This window comes from Choristoneura fumiferana, chromosome 26 (assembly GCF_025370935.1).
Source record: "Choristoneura fumiferana chromosome 26, NRCan_CFum_1, whole genome shotgun sequence".
NCBI classification, from domain to species: domain Eukaryota; kingdom Metazoa; phylum Arthropoda; class Insecta; order Lepidoptera; family Tortricidae; genus Choristoneura; species Choristoneura fumiferana.
The window spans coordinates 6,393,846-6,411,103 of record NC_133497.1 but is presented as its reverse complement, the minus strand read 5'-3'; the positions used below and the strand labels follow the sequence as shown (position 1 = coordinate 6,411,103).

General features: G+C 39.9%; 1 protein-coding gene across 1 annotated transcript; it reads left to right on the top strand.

Annotated features, from left to right (window-relative positions):
* The first annotated feature begins 5,064 nt into the window (after positions 1 to 5,064).
* On the top strand, positions 5,065 to 17,258 carry LOC141442824 (uncharacterized). The gene is made up of 8 exons (XM_074107941.1): positions 5,065 to 5,209; positions 7,069 to 7,254; positions 8,811 to 8,976; positions 10,628 to 10,855; positions 12,512 to 12,620; positions 13,052 to 14,070; positions 14,680 to 14,931; positions 15,302 to 17,258. Exons 1-8 carry the CDS (start codon positions 5,082 to 5,084, stop codon positions 16,277 to 16,279), a joined length of 3,066 nt encoding a protein of 1,021 aa, XP_073964042.1. The 5' UTR covers positions 5,065 to 5,081; the 3' UTR covers positions 16,280 to 17,258.

Below are 17,258 nucleotides of genomic sequence, written 5' to 3'. Positions count from 1 at the left end.
CAGCTACACAGCCCCGAAGACCGTGTCGAAGTTTGCGTTGTATATTGTAAGATTTTTTTGTAGAAGCATTTATAAATATGAAACTAAAAGTTGGTCTTAAACTTTCTGACGTTAGTACGTACATTAAATACGTCGTATCAGATATTTATGCACGCTTTCTTGTGTCAGATATTGATATTGGTGAAGTAACTAATATACATAATTATTTATTATTATGTATAACCGTGCCCAGGTGGTATTACAGATTCGTTGCTCTAATAATCTGCCATCTAACTGAAAATACAAGTGAAGTTTTACCACGTCTTATGCTCAAACTGATGCCAGGGCGCTGGCATCAGTACGGTTCAGCGGCCATGCTTAAATCGAATATAATACCCTACGCTAATTCATAGTCTGTAATGCTTTGAGAAATAAGTGGCAAAACGAGTCGTATTCATTTCCATTTATGATTATTTTCAGATACTCCTGACAGCGGTATTTCTGGTGATCGCCTTCGCATTCTGCTTCATGATCCAGTACCACTCTTCACCCCCATTTGATGATCCGTTTACTGCATTCGTCAAGACGCTAGTCATGATGTCCTCGGAGTTCGAGTACGAGAACCTGTTCGATGAAGCCCACGACCCACATCTGCAAGATACGAGAACCATCGTCCGCCTTCTGTTCGTGACATTCGTGATATTCGTGGCAATAGTCCTGATGAACTTCATGATAGGTGTGGCCGTCAGTGACATCAACGACCTGAATGAAACAGGCAAAATCAGACGACTGGAGAAGCAAGTGGAACTCCTAAGCACTTTTGAACCTCTGGCCTGTCAGGGAGTTCTTGCGGAATTGTTTATGAAGTTATTCGATCGATTCGACAAAAGCTATCATAGCTCAATGGATACTTTTAGAGGAAATAAGTCAATATGGCATGTTAAAGCACTCACGCACACAGAACTTGGGTGTTGAGTGTACCGTATACTATTCAGATTCGATCCTCGAAGCTCTATAAAGCTATAGTGGAAACACCCAGCAAGCAAAAACTACAAGACCGAGAGGCTGCGAAACATAATTCTGAGAAACCTTATCGAAGTCAGCGTAACGCAATGCACAACGAGGTAGCAAACAAGCCAGCCGGCGTACATGTAAGAGGCGACGAAGACTTGGTTAGGAGAAAAGACAATCATTTTGATTCGATTATATACAAGCAATTATTAAGTTCGTTGGTCAACAATTCATCAAAAATGAAGCGCGATATTGAAGTATTGAAACAACATAATATAGATTTGAATTTACAATTTAGTAAATTATCCGCAATGTCATCAGATATTTTGAGAAGTATTGAGGCCTGGTCCCAACTGGACGGCACTCACGCGACTCGCGCGGCGCCCGCGCCGCCGCGTCATGCGCAGGACCAGCCAACCAGTGGATAAACTGTTTCAATTAAATCTCCTAAAAAGTTCATATAATCTTATCCTTGTTAAACTAGTTCTTCCTTCTTTCTGTAAATAAGGTTGCCTGCAAGAGATCGCTATTAAGCAATAAGCCGCGTATTAAAGCAAAGCCTTGTAATTTTATCTCTGTACACCTGTTTCTGTATCGCATACTATTTTCTGCTGTACAATAAAGAGTCATCGTTTGTATTTAATTGTATTCGTATGTATCCCTAAATAGCTGCGGATATTGGCGGTTAGTCAGATTTTGCCCTAGATTAACAATTGGACATACCTACTGCTGATATAGATCGCGCGGCAGAGATTTCTTTTGTACCAAATTGTTCAACAAGTGCACAAAACGTGCCTTTTACCCGAGACGTTATATCGCAGGCGAGGGTTGATAGTTAAGTAAAAAAAGTTGGTTTTGGAACAAGTTTACACACTGCTTTCCATTTCGATCGGAAAATATATGTTCATTTACTATGTTTTTCATTTTTCAGTACCTGGGTGACCGAGCTTTGCTCGCGCGCTAAAACTCGGTAATAAGCGTTTCCCGGTGATTAATAAGACCAAGCTAGATCGATTTGTCATCCCCGATACCCCCACATACAAAATTCCCTCGACATGGTCGTTGGAGCCGTTTCCGAAAGTCCTCGAAAAAATAAAATAATATATGTATTTACTACAAGAAATGCTCTCGTTATAAAGGCAATGTATAGATAGTTATAGAACAGGTATTAGTTGATCTGGTCCATTTAGGCTCATTAGAAAATATTGGATACGTAATTTTTTCTGTTATCAAAATTAAACAAAAAAACATGATAAATAATAGTAAGCGATATCTGTAAAAAGTTGTTGCGTCACGTCACGCCGTGCGGAACTCTTTAGCACGGCGTTATGTCACGGGCCCGCACTCCCGAAATTTTAAGTGTTTCATCATCAAATAAAATACTTTAGTCAAATATTTTCTTCTTACGTGTTAAAGAGTTCACCTTAATAATGAACAGCAAATAGGTTCGAAACAAGTCTTGCATACCTTGACTTGAATATGTAAAATGACCCGTGCTGTTTACGTTTCAACCCTTTAATTATTAGGTCTGCGGGCGTCATTTTAATCTGAGTGACGTCTGTAAAAATGATGACTAATAGTATAAATTATAGTTAACACACTCCAGCGCAACAGTCTGCTATAATAATAACCACACCCTACGTACGATAAGCCATTGAAACTTGAAACCAGCCTTATTGTAGCGCAAAAGCGACCTGTTTCGGCTGCCGGCGGCTCCGTTGATAGTATTAGTATTGACGACGTAGAGTAAACAACGGCGCTCGCGCATCTAATTCAAGATATAGGTAGAGTTAGTTCGCACTCGGCGCCGGCGCCGGCGGTCAACGCTAAGCAACAGTGAAATGTATTTATGATAGTGTTTCGAGTTAAACAATGGATGGATTCGATATGAATTTCATGACAAGTGAGTATTTTAACATAATCTTTTTTTGGTTTTATAAAACAAACATCGGAATCAAATTGATAGATATAATATTACTTAAGCTCTTGTGCGATATATTTGATAAAATACAACAATTAAACGTTTCCACTCACGATTATAAGTCAGGAAATCAGACTAGTTTATACTAGTACAAATAAAAACTACTTAGTTGCATCGTTCCTTATTTATAAGTAAGATGTTTACATTTTTATATACATCTTGCAATTAAATGTCTATATATATGTATTTATAAGATAAAACAATGTATAGCTGCATTATAACTAGTTGGATGGAAGCCACCCCAAGAAATTGGTAAGTAGTTTTGATTTAATCATAAGTTCAAGAACATATTAAATGCCTGTTTATTTTGATTTAATATATGTATGTAGATGTTGAGCTAACCTCTAAATAGTCGGCGTATTCTTATTTTTCCAAAAAACAACAGTACGTGCCGAAAATGTAAAAGCAATGGAGAATTTAATTTAGAATGTTTAATTGTACATTGTACCTACTTAAGTATTTTATTCTTCATGCTTGCTGTATCTCACAAATTGAACTCTCATATATCAATAAATATAATTATTACGCCTGTTAAAATAGTCCGGCAAAACATCCGCGCTTCGTCCAACTAAACGGGAGGCACTTTTTTGTTTGTATTGGTAAAAAAAAGATGTGTCCGATACTTTTTGAAAATGTAGACTCCTAGCAACACAAATCACACAATCAAACACACACCATACAACATCTGGTACTATGGTGAACGGTTATGTTGACCTGAAGATGAGCTCTGGTTGAGTTCGAAACGCGTCAGTGTAGTGTGGTGGACGGAATAAAGTTATTCCGTGATAGTGGTGGTGGTGATAGATGGATTTGTGTGTTTTACAGTGTGGAAGTGGAGGAACTGCATGAACACACTTTGCTTGCATAAATGTAGCTATCATACATAAGGTCGCACGTGAGCAAAGTAATTAGTTCATTTAGACTCCTAGCGCCATCTAATGAGCAGATCCCAAATCCTACATCACGCCATCGAAGTTTCCCGGCATCGCACAGACTTAATCCTACTAATATTATAAATGTGAAAGTTGGTGAGTGAGTGAGTGAGTGAGTATGTTTGTTACTTTTTCACGCTTAAACGGCTGGACGGATTTTGATGAAATTTGGCGGAAAGTTATTTATAACCTGGATTAAAACGTAGAATACTTTTTATCCCGATATTCCCACGGGATAGGGATAAAATCTTGAAATAACAACCGCTAGGCTTAGAGTCATGAAATTTGGTATGTACGTAGTTGGACGTCTGGAATAAAACATAGACGACTTTTTGACCCGAGATTCCCACGGGATACCTAGGGATAAAATCTTGAAATAACAACCGCTGTGCTTTGAGCCATGAAATTTAGTATGTAGGTAGCTGGACCTTTGGAATAACACATAGGCTACTTTTTATTCCGATATTCCCACGGGATAGGGATAAAATTTCGAAATAACAACCGCTGGGCTTATAGGCATGAAATTTGGTATGTAGGTAGCCGACGTCTGGAATAACAAATACGCTACTTTTTATCCCGATATTTCCTCGGGATAGTTTTGTAACTAAGGGACCCCATACATCCGTGTATTTACATATTATTATTTTGTATTTTTTTCTTTAATTGTATCGTATACTTACTGTAGTTTTTAAGTATTTTATTTGTAATTATTTTATTTTGGAAAAAATGACTCTGCCAAGCTTCTTGCGGCGCATTCTTCTTGGCAATGATGGTAATTCCGAAAGCGCTGGTATTTTAAAAACTGACGTGTAAAAGTGCCCATTGCCGCCTATTTACTGAATAAATGATTTGAATTTGAATTTGGATAGGGAAAAATTTTGAAATTTTAGCACTAGGTTTAGAGTCTTAAATTTTGTACAGTTATTCACAACACAACCTCAATGAAGACCACGATATAAATTTTGGAAATTTCCAGGGGAATTTTGTAAAATCCCGAAAATTTCAATTGCAACTACCAGACCGAATAGTTTACGCGTGCGAAGCCGCGGGTAAAAGCTAGTTTTTGATAAAAATGTTAAAATTGTGAAGTGTGAAACTGTGGCGGGTGTCAGTGCTGTGATATAGTTCATGACTGATTAACAATGGTTTTCCCATCAGGTGAGAAAGAAGCAGAGGCGATGGAGATGCTAAGGATGTTGTCGCTGCAGCCGCCACCGCGAGGGTCCCCGAGAGGAGGACCCTTTGGAGGAGGACCCTCGGGAGGGCTCTCGGGAAGAGGATCGCGCGGAGACACACGTGACACTCGGTGAGTTCGGCAACCAGAGGTACTGTCAATGTTTGATTTTTTTTTATTCGACTCGATGGAAAACGAGCAAGTGGGTCTCCTGATGGTAAGAGATCACCACCGCCCATAAACATCTGCAACACCAGGGGTATTGCAGATGCGTTGCCAACCTAGAGGCCTAAGATGGGATACCTCAAGTGCCAGTAATTTCACCGGCTGTCTTACTCTCCACGCCGAAACACAACAGTGTATGTGTGTGTGTGTGTGTGTTCTGTAGACCGGATTTCCTCGTGTTACCACTATACTATATCCATAATTTTACAGAAAATCGTTTCATCGACTAAAGCTTCCCATAACTCTGTTCGCAAAATTTTATCATCACTTAGGAATAAAAAATCGAGCAGTTGCTCGAATTACCTTTTATACTTATACAAGAATCAAGTCATCGAATTTTTAACCCCGACGCAAAAAAGGGGTTATAAGTTTGACCGCTATGTGTGTCTGTCTGTGGCATCGTAGCTCTTAAACGAGTGGACCGATTTGAATGCGGTTTTTTAATTTGAAAACAGGTTTTCTAGCGATGGTTCTTAAGACATGTTTTATCAAAATCAGTTCAGCCGTTTCAAGATCATCAGATGTTTTGTTCGCTGGGCGATTATTCGAACGTTTCAACCGTCTCATTTATCTGGACACTTTTCTGTAAAAATGGCCGAAACGAGATCAAAATTTACAGCCAATTCATAAAAAATGTGACCAGATAAAAGAGGCGGTTAAACAGCTGTAGAAATAATAGGTCCTGGTGGTCCACTGCTGGGCACAGGCCTCCTCTCAGAATGAGAGGGCTGGGGCAGTTGTTCCCTGGGCCCACGCGGGCCCAGTGCGGATTGGGAACTTCACACACACCGTTGAATTGCTTCGCAGGTTTGTGCAGGTTTCCTCACGATGTTTTCCTTCACCGCAAAGCTCGTGGTAAATTTCAAATGTAATTCCGTACATGAATTTCGAAAAACTCAGTGCGAGCCGGGGTAATAATAGGTACTTTATAGGTATTCTTATATATAATAGGTATACTTTAAAAAATACAACATATCGGCACTACATTGAAAAAATCTCGTAAGTATCTCAAATCAATACGACAGCAAAATTGACCTTTGAAATATCGTTCATAAAGTTCACTTAGAAAAGTATCAATTTTGAGGTACGAGCTTTTTACATTGTAGTGACGATATGTACTTCAGTTTCCTGTTAACCTTAGCGGTTCCCCGACACCGACGACGCTTAGATAAAAAAAATATTACTAGGTACTTATACTAAATTAACTTAGGCTAATTTTGCGGGAAATCAGCATAGTCCCCGCGGGATAGGGATAAACGAATTCTTCGCAGATGAAGTCACGGTCAACAGCAGGGCTACTACGAAACTCGAAGTTCGTGTCGTGCGGTCCCTCTGAAACTTATTCTATTTAATACGAGAGCGAGAGGGACGGTACGATACGAACATCGAGTTTTGAGCTTTGTAGTAGCCCTGCAGGTAGGTAGTGCATAATTATTTTTTACTTTTTAGTTCTTTTTTGGCGGCGTTTTTTTTCAGGCGTTTTTTTTGTGACGGGGTTTATAAATTTTTAATTTAAGTTTTTTTATTTCATGTTTTTTAAACTGGTGTATTATTTTATTAATACTCCATTATGCCGCGACTCCGTCCGCGTAGAATTCGTTTATCGCTATCCCGCGGAAACTATGCGATTTACCGAGATTAAAAATACTTATCCTAAGTCCAACGGTTCACCGGTTAAGAAATGATGAGGTAAAAAACAAACAGACTTACAAACTTTCGCATCCCACTATAATATTTATAAATGTTGTAACGATTTATGCCACCAGGATTCCCATAGACGAATTAATGGAAGCTCTGGCTGCAGAGCCAAGCAGTCAGGATCCAGGGTTTGGCCACGCAGCAGCAGGCGACGACAGCGCGGCTGCAGCAGGGGACAGCGACGCTCATGAAGACTGGAGGACTCGAGGTCTTCTGAACACCGTGAAACAGGGTGATACTGTTGAGATTGAAAGGTAAAAGCTATAGGTGCTGGGGGGGCTACTACGAAATTCTAAAATTGAAGTTCATGGCCTACCGCCCCTCTCACTCTCGTATAATATTCGCGTCAGCGGGACGGCGAGATAAGAAGTTCGAATTTTGTACTTCGCAGTGTAGGGCCTGCAGGGCTACTACGAAACTCGAAACTCGAAGTTCGTATCGTACCGTCCCTCTCGCTCTCGTATTAAATAGTATAAGTGTCAGAGGGACCGCACGACACGAACTTCGAGTTTCGAGTTTCGGAGTAGCTCGCTGTTGTGCTTTTACGTGATGCGCTCTTCAGACGTGACTGGCTAAATCAGCAGATTATTCACCGTATTTCCTTCGGCAGTACAAGCCGGCCAAGAGCGGGTCGTACACGCTCAAAATAGGGTTCTGTAGCCATTTCGAAAAAAATAAGTAATATTTTTCTAAGGATTTCGTATTTTATACGGAATCATCCAAGTTTAGGTATATTCAAGTTCTTTATTTCGGACAAACAGAGTATCCATAGTGTTAGTAATTAAGCAATAACAAAACAGAAGATAATACATTTTAAACTTATTCTAGTATTAGTATTTAAGGACATATATTTATTATTATTATACCAGCTATGTCACAAACTGCGCCACACTCTTAATCTGCTCAGTCCAATATTAACCTTAGGCTGTTATTTAAGAGTAAAGCGACTAATAATTCTCAAGCAAACTTAGCCGTTATAGTTTTCCTTGAAAGTTTGATATACTTACTACCATCCTGAATTTTTCAAATTTTTCCACCCACCGGTTTAGATTTTAGAGCGGGGGGGGGGGGCCGCTCGATTTTAATGAAAATTTGTACTTAAAAGCTGAAAATTTTGCAAAAAAATCAATGAATCGAAAAATTGTCTTAGCAAGCCCCTAATGGTTTTAAAATACCTATCCAACGATACCCCACACTATAGGGTTGGATAAGAAAAAAAAACATCCACACTACGTCTATGGGAGGCACCATAAAAAAAAATATTTTAGTTTTTTATTGTACCATTTTGTCGGCATAGCTTACATATATATCCGTGCAAAATTACAGCTTTCTAGCATTGATAGTCCCTGAGAAAAGCCGCGGACAAACGGACAGACAGACATGGCGAAACTATACGGGTTCCGTTTTGCCATTTTGGCTCCGGAACCCTATTAAAGAGGTTATTAGTACTTATGACAAGACCACCCCTGTTTAGATGCTGGACTACATCCGTCTGGAACGCGCTAACCTTAATGATTATATCATGGACAGGGATATTTGGACATAATTCCGATCCGCATTGGCGATCCCTTACTTCAATTATAGCGAATCTACTGCGTTGAAAATGTCATTGTGCTAAATACTTGTGATCTATAGATATCCTTAATTGACATTGTAAATCTGTTCTTCATTTGTTGTTCATTGTAATTCAGATTTTTCCGAACCGGTGGTAGTTTTTTTTTGACATTCATAATTGCTTGTTATAGCCTAAATGTAATAAAGGAAATTTGACTTTGAACTACCCAATATAATAGTCTTTTGGCTTTCCCAGGCTCCGAGGATTGGTAGACACTCGTCTCCACATGGCAGTGCGGGCGCAGGATCTAACGGCTTTGTGCACACTACTGGCTGATGGCGCCTCCCCCGCCGCGCTGGACTGGGAGGGGAGGACGGCGCTGCATCTCTGTGTCGTCTACGGACTCATGAAGCCGTTTAAAGTAATCAAATACGAGTATGACACGATTTGTTTTAAAGATTCGACTGAAATCTCTTCGTGAAGAAAAAAAACCGCTTATTCAGATTTAAGTAGTAGAAGCCGGTACCGATCTTCTGGCGATTTAACCAAGTTTCACCACTCACTGAACACGCACCGAAAAAGTCCCGCCCTGGTACGCAATTCAGTTTCCTCGACTATACGCGTAACATGAGCTATAAATGCCAAATATTCAGCGAGACCTATCTATTCACGGCAGTAGCAGATACCGCTTCAAGATCCGTATTTAGGTGTTTGCTGGGAAACAGACGTCCGAGGAGTGAAGTACTGGCTACGTTGTGTGTAATAACTAGGATAGATTGTTAGAATCACCAGTACAAAAGTGAAGTAAAAATTAATTTAAGAAAAGCTTCAACTATTCGGTTAATTGTTTGTCTGTTTTTTTGTGTTTGTCAAGAGCTTGTATGAAAGAATATGTCTGAAAAATGGGATAGATTCCCAAACAAATCAACGAATCCGTCAATTAGATAATTAGGACACGTAATTTTTCTTTTGTCATTCAAACAAAAAATGACAAAGAAGCACGTCATCGTCGGCCCATGACGTCACTTCTTAGTAAAAACCGGCCAAGAGCGTGTCGGACACGCCCAAAATAGGGTTCCGTAGCCATTACGAAAAAATTAAGTAATATTTTTCTAAGGATTTCGTATTTTGTACGGAATATTCCAAGTTTAGGTATATTTTATACCTTAGGCTGCTATTTACTCTTGAACTACTAATAATCCTTAAGAAAACTTAACTGTTATAGTTTTGCTTATAAGTTTGATATACTTAAACCCATCCAAAAATTTTCAAATTTTTCCGCCCACCCGTTTAGATTTTAGAGGGGGAACGCTCGATTTTAATGAAAATTTGCACTTTAAAGTTGATTTTTTTGCAAACAAATGGTTGTAATGGTTTTAAAAGACCTATCCTACGATACCCCACACTATAAGGTTAGATGAGAAAAAAAACACCACCGCTTTACGTGTATAGGTACTCTAATATTTTTTTTTGCATTTTTTATTGTACCATTTTGTCGGCATAGTTTACATATATATTCGTGCAAAATTACAGATTTCTAACATTGATAGTCCCTGAGCAAAGCCGCGGACGAACGGACAGACAGACAGACAGACATGGCGAAACTATAAGGGTTCTGTTTTGGCCATTTTGGCTACGGAACCCTAAAAAGTTTACGTAGGTGTGACTTCCACATGTACATGTCCATAATGTTCCGCGTGACATCACTGACATCACGCCGTGCCATACTTTTTAGCATAGCGTGATGTTCCAGCCCCCACTCCTGAACTTTGAAGCGCATCATCTTTCAATTGTATGCAAGAGGGCAAGAATTGGATTTAAGAAATTCCATACAAAAAATGAGTAAGTGAGTAAGACAGAAGATGCTTGCGAAGTGGGGCGGGGCTATACCAGCGTCGCTATGATCCGAGCTCTAGGGCCATGAAACCATGTTTTCGAACATCTCGTTTGCTCTTGGGAGGTTATCGGATCTCTCGCTCGCACTTTATAGCGGCTTGTGATCAGCGGCAGATGATAGTGTCGCTGGTATAGTATATAATGATATAGCTTCAAGCTCTGACTGTACGCCGCAGGTGCTGCTAGGCGTCCCGGGCGCCGCCGACGTCCGCGACGCGAGCGGCTGGCCGCTGCTGCACGCAACCATACTGCACGGCTGGCACGACGGCACGCGCGCGGCCCTCGCCGCCGGCGCCCGCGTCGACGCAACCGGCCCCGGGAAATTAGATCTTTTAGACATATCGCCCTTTCATTACAAAGAGAACAGATACCCGGATGTTCATTTCCCTTTGTTCCTTGATTCTGTAAGTAAATGTGGCGTCTGTCGTGTCAGGCTATACTGGCCACTGCTGGGCACAGGCCTTCTCTCAGAATGAGAGGGTTTGAGCTGTAATTCCCACGCAGGCCCAACGAGGATAAGGAACTTCACACACACCACTCCTTTACTTTGCTAGTTCGTTCAGATTTCCTCAATTAGTTTTTGCTTCACCGTAAGCTCGTGGTAAATTTCGAATGTACCTAATTTCCCACAAGAATTTCATAAAACTCAGATATGCAAGCCCGGGTTTGAACCCACGATCCTCTACTTGAGAGGCTAACCACTAGGACAACACGGCTTGTAGTCAAACGGGTATTTTTCTAAATACTGGTTGTTTACTAACATTTTGATCACAACGTCAATACCTACCACATAAATGAAACGACAAACTGCTGGCCCTGTACCTACTACGGAGTGCAAAATTTTAACTTCGTATCTTGCCGGGACGATAATATTATTTAATAGGAGTAAGAGGGACGGTACGATACGAACTTCGATTTTTGAATTTCGTACTAGCCCCCCTGGCTAGGACGAGTAGGTACGACAAGCGCTTTCCTTGTCATCCCACTAATGGAAGTTTGTGAGTCTGTTTGTTACTTTTTCAAGTGTAAACCGCTGAACGGATTCATATGAAATTCGTTATACAGATAGTTTGCGTCCCGGGAAAGCACATAGGATTGTTTTTATCCTGGAAAATTGCATGAAAGCGATAAACGAATTGTAAATATGCGGGCAACAGCTATACTTGGTTTGGATAGGTATTTAACTAAATGTAAACAAACTTCAGCTGCCCGATTTGGTACATTTAAGGATTTTAAATATTTTACTTATTATCATTGTAATACAAACTAGACTAGTGTATTTCAATACAGAAATGTAAATGTTTAGATAGTTTAATGGGGAAATTTTAATATTTAAGACACCAATGATCGATTCAGGGATTTAGATAAGGATCCAACAACGTCAATCGGGATCCATATCTGAATCCCTAACGTTTTTTAACCTATTTTTGCATTCCCTAAAGTTTTATGTCATAATGATCGTTTGTCCTAACACTCTTTGCCCTATCTTTAGTTTTCCTAATATCGTATGGATGATTTTTTTCCCATAATGTTTTATTTCCTAACGTCACATACATATTGATTATTCATCCTAACGTTAGGGCGTTCAATAAAAAGTGAGAATGAACATACTCATTGAAAATGATTGTTATGGCATTTGATCGTTAGGGCTAATGCCCATTAGGACAAAACAGTTGCAAGTGATTTTATTACAAACGATGTTAGGGATCGCGAGGGAGACCCGACGTTGTTTTGTTTACATTTAGTTAAATAAATACCTATAAAAATCAAGTATAGTTTCTGAAATAAGAAATACAATTGAGTATGTACCTATTGTTCTCTTTTTACTCGACTACCCAAAAGGGGGGTTATGTTTTTATATTATATATGTTGTGTATGTATTAGTGAAACCGGATAACTCACATCTTTAATCGAGTTTAGTTCGACATGTTTCGGACTAATTCGTACCCTTCCTCTCGGAGCACACGCCAACGCGACGGCGGTTGCTGCAAATCGCGCACTGGGTTAGTTTCGTTATGAGTCTCAAGGTAGTTTCATGTATAAAGCCATATTTCTTTCAGCTTCCTCGAACAGCAATAGAAGTCGCTATGAACCATGACATGGACATGCTGGAATCAATCCTGTCCGTTGCCAAGGACAGCGGTGTCATAGATTGTCTAAACACAATAGGTGACTAATAAGTGACTTTTTCAAATTCAAATTAGTGTTGTTTTTTATAACTATTAACTTTTTTTTTGTTTACGATTATGAAATTGGACATAAGATTATTAGATTAGATTTTAGGGTTAAGCCACATGAGTGTAATTTTTTTAGTTGGTCGTCGTGTATTTTAGGTCGCGTAATTTCTGCTGCATTAGGTTTTATACAAAAGTCCAAATTGTGGCACACGGCGACTCGAAAACGAGTTTTACACCAATAAGGCTTTTTTATGAAATCAAAATTACGCGTCCGAAACTACGCGGATCACAACTCGAAAAATTACGCTCGTCCGGCTTCACCCTTCAGTAAACATTTGCATGCCAATATAACTGAACAGCCACTTTATAATACCCGTTTAGCACCATGCTCACGCGATAAATTATTGTTTGATTGATTGATAGGTCACACCGCATTACACACTGCCATCTGGTTGCACAACAGACGCGCGATGGAAACTCTTTTGATGTACGGAGCTTCCCCGCACAAAGTGTCAGACAACGAACAATCAGCGCTGCACGTAGCTGCAGCGGAGTGGTGTCTAGGTAGGCACCACCCCGACATTTTAGAGTTTTTACTGAACAATACTGACGTTCAAAGCACTTTGAATGAAAAAGGCTTAGCTCCAGAGCACTTGGCCATTCTCACTCAAAACCCGGACTCGCTAAAGTTACTTTTAGACAAATTCAAAAACACTCGAATGAAAACTAGCGAAGGTGATACTCCGCTGCACTTAGCTGCAATTAAAGGAGGTGACGAAATGGCTAAGATCATATTAGAACGAGACTTAGGAGTAGGAGCGATGTTTGAGGTAAATGAGCAAGGATACACCCCATTGCACTTGGCAGCGAAAAACAACAACAAGGAACTGGCAGCGCTGCTATTGCTCAATGGCGCCAATTTATCTACTAAAACTAAGAATGATGACGAAATGACTGTTCTAGAACTGATATCCACAAATTTTTACGATTCAGTAAATTTTTTGGAACGTCTTTTCGATGGTTTTATATATAATACGGACGATGTCAGTAAAATATGCGTTCATTCGGATTACGAAGTACTCACAAACGGCAAAGACATGAGCCAAATTAAAGCATTAGAGGAATTTGTGAAATGCGACCAAACCAAAGTGCTGATACATCCTTTGATTGAGAGCCTCATATACTTGAAATGGAAACATTTTCAGCCGCTTTTTTTTGGTCTGCTCTGTTTTTACGGAATATTCCTCGTATTCTTTAACAGTTTGACTGTCTGCATCTTTTATCTCGAAGATAAAAGCAATAATAGCATGAACGTGAATAACTCTTCGAACTCTTCTCCTACAAATGACGTAGAGGCGACTCGCTCTAATGGCTTCCATGGAGGAGGGTACTGGCTTCTGATCGTGCTGACGTATCTTTCGATATTAACGTTAGTATTTCAGGTGAGTGAGACTGAAGATCTTCTATCTCCTTTTTGTGTAAAGGAAAATCGAAAAGTAGAAAAAAGCAAAGAAAGAAAGAAAAAGAAAGATGGAAAGAAAGAAGAAGGAAAGTGTAAAGGGAAAGCGAGTCTAATGAGACCAATTTTACAGCTGTACTGTATGTACATACATAATTTACCGCGTGATATAGAGCGTCCACCAATGAGATGGTCGGATGCCCTGAGGCTGTATTGTCTAAAGCGTTGCCTCTTGCCCTCTTTCCCAGCTATACCATTGATTAGTACCTACCATTAATGGTCCTCTCCCTTGGCGATCATATTCATCATCTCTTTTAACCGGGTCTTATACCGTGTGACAGAAAGAAGTGGTGAAAACGATTGTGATTCCAAATATTTTAAGCAATGAGGCCTCTGGTTAAAGCCGCGGTTTCACGGTGGATGCAGGCCACTTCTAACCGAGGCTACTAGAGGTATATCGGGGAGGCCTATGTCCAACAGTAGACGTATTACGGCTGATATGACGATGATGATAAGACTAAAGAGCTATCTCCTATCTATTTGTTGTGGCTTAGGACCAATTTTATAGTTGTAATAACATTATATGTTCTAGGAATCCATGTTCATCTATCTGAAAAGGGGACGCTACTTCAAAAGTGTGGAGTCGTGGGTGAAGCTGATCGGGCTAATACTTTGTGCGGGTACTCCGCTGCTGGCCGCGCTGGTGTCTGGGCCCTGGCCGCGCCACGTCGCCTGCGTCGCGCTGCTGCTGGCCTGGCTGCAAGCCATGTTCCTGGTCTCCCGCTTCTCCCGCTGGGGTTATTATGTCCTCATGTTCGGAAAAGTTGCGGTCAACATACTCAAGGTAAGGCTACTAAAATAAAAAACTAAACTACAATACATACGTACGTACCTACATAAAATACGTAGGCAGTATCAGATATATTTATGCACGCTTTGCTGTGTCGGATATTGATGTTGGTGACGTATCTAATATCTATTATCAGTGCTCAGGTGCCTTTATAGATTCATTGCTGTAAATATCTGTCATCTAATTCTGAAAGAACAAGTGAAGTTTTTCCACGTCTTATGCTCAAACTGATGCCAGCGCACTGGCATCGGTTCAGGGGCCTCGCTCAAATTGAATATACCCCACGCTAATTCATTGTCTGTAATGCTATGAGAAATAAGTGGCAAAACGAGTCGTATTTATTTCCTATCATTATTATTTCCAGATACTCGTGACTGCGGTATTTTTGGTCATTGCCTTCGCATTCTGCTTCATGATCCAGTACCACTCTTCACCCCCATTTGATGATCCGTTCGCTGCATTCGTCAAGACTCTAGTCATGATGTCCTCGGAGTTTGAGTACGAGAACCTGTTCGGTGAAGCCCACGACCCACATCTGCAAGATACGAGAACCATCGTCCGCCTTATGTTCGTGACATTCGTGATATTCGTGGCAATAGTCCTGATGAACTTCATGATAGGTGTGGCCGTCAGTGACATCAACGATCTGAATGAAACAGGCAAAATCAGACGACTGGAGAAGCAAGTGGAACTCCTAAGCACTTTTGAACCTCTGGCTTATGAGGGAGTTCTCGCCAAATGGTTTATAAAGTTATTCGGTAACAAAAGCTATCACTACTCAATGTATACTTTTAGAGGAAATAAGTCACTATGGCATGTTACAACACGGACATACATTTCAGAATTTGGTGTGTCGGATGCAAACTTTACTATTCAGATTCGATCCTCGAAGCTATATAACGCTATAGTGGAAACACCCAGCAAGCAACAACAACAAGACCAAGAGGCTGCGAAACATAATTTAGAGAAACCTTATCGAAGTCAGTATAACGCATTAAACAACGCGCTAGTAAACAAAGCAGCCGGCGTCCATGTAAGAGGCGACGAAGACTTGGTTAGGAGAAAAGACAATCATTTTGATTCGATTATATACAAGCAATATTTAAGTTCGTTGGTCGACAATTCATCAAAAATTAAGCGCGATATTGAAATATTGAAACGACATAATAATGATTTGAATTTACAAATTACTAAATTATCCGCAATGTCATCTGACATTTTGAGAAGTATAAGGCCTAATTCCAACTGGACGGCGCTCGGGCGACTCGCGCGGCGCTCGCGTCGCCGCTTTACGCGCAATACCAGACGACCAATGGATAAACTGTTTCAATTTAATCTCTAAAAGATATCGGTAGTAAGTCTAATTTGGACCTAATTAGAATTGGACTTACTGCTGATATCCATTAGTCAGATTTTGCAAAATAAAATAAGACTGACCTACTGACGATATCGATCGCGCGGTAGAGCTGTTTTTCGAACGAAATTGTGCAAATGCATAAAACGTGCCATTTTACCCGAGACGTTTATATCGCTGGCGAGGGTTGATAGTTAAGAAGTAAAAAAGTGGGTTTTATGAACAAGTTACACACTGCTTTCCATTTCGATTGCCAAGAAATTAAATAGCAACAGAGTAAATTAATATTAATTTACTATCTTTTATTTTGCATGCGTTCTGAGTAGGTAGATATAAATTATTAGAATGAGCTAGTGTCTTAAAAAATCTTATTAGTCCTTTAGTTAGATTATTAGAAAATATTGAATAGGTACGCATTTTTTCTTTTGTCAATTAAACAAAAAAATATGAATTGTATCCAAAGCCTGAACAGTTCAAGTTACTCGTACGACGACACTCAGGCCACACACCTTTTTACACAGGCCAAGTCAAAATCAATCTTATGCCAATGCCATAAAGATTCTAGTCCAGATATAGGCTAATATTTTCTGTCTATCTGAGTGACGGACTATACTTAATTGGGATGCACCAAAAAAAAATAACCTATAGTTTTTATTTTATTTTTGGAAAGAATAGGATATTTAAAGACACCATTTTCATTGATTTTGAATTTGGATGAGTATCTAATTTTTGGAAACAAAATTAATAAAAACAACATAAATATACCTGACTATAAAAATAAAACACCATCTAAGAGGCCCTCCTGCGGCATAGACCCCAGCACACTGGCGGCATTACCTCTCCGTACAGTCAGAGAAATTCGCTGGGAGAGGTAAGCGCCAGCTCTGGGGTCTCCTGAGGTCTCTATTTGTTTCCTATCATATTATTGTATCTTGTGTTGTGAATAAAGAAAATGAATATCTATTTT

Bases quoted from the DNA above. Each gene is read 5' to 3' on its own strand.
- LOC141442824 (XM_074107941.1), top strand. From the start codon at position 5,082: ATGGAGATGCTAAGGATGTTGTCGCTGCAGCCGCCACCGCGAGGGTCC. The intron at 10,856-12,511 runs GTAAGTAAATGT...TATTTCTTTCAG, and splicing joins TCCCTTTGTTCCTTGATTCT to CTTCCTCGAACAGCAATAGA. The intron at 14,071-14,679 runs GTGAGTGAGACT...TATATGTTCTAG, and splicing joins TATTAACGTTAGTATTTCAG to GAATCCATGTTCATCTATCT.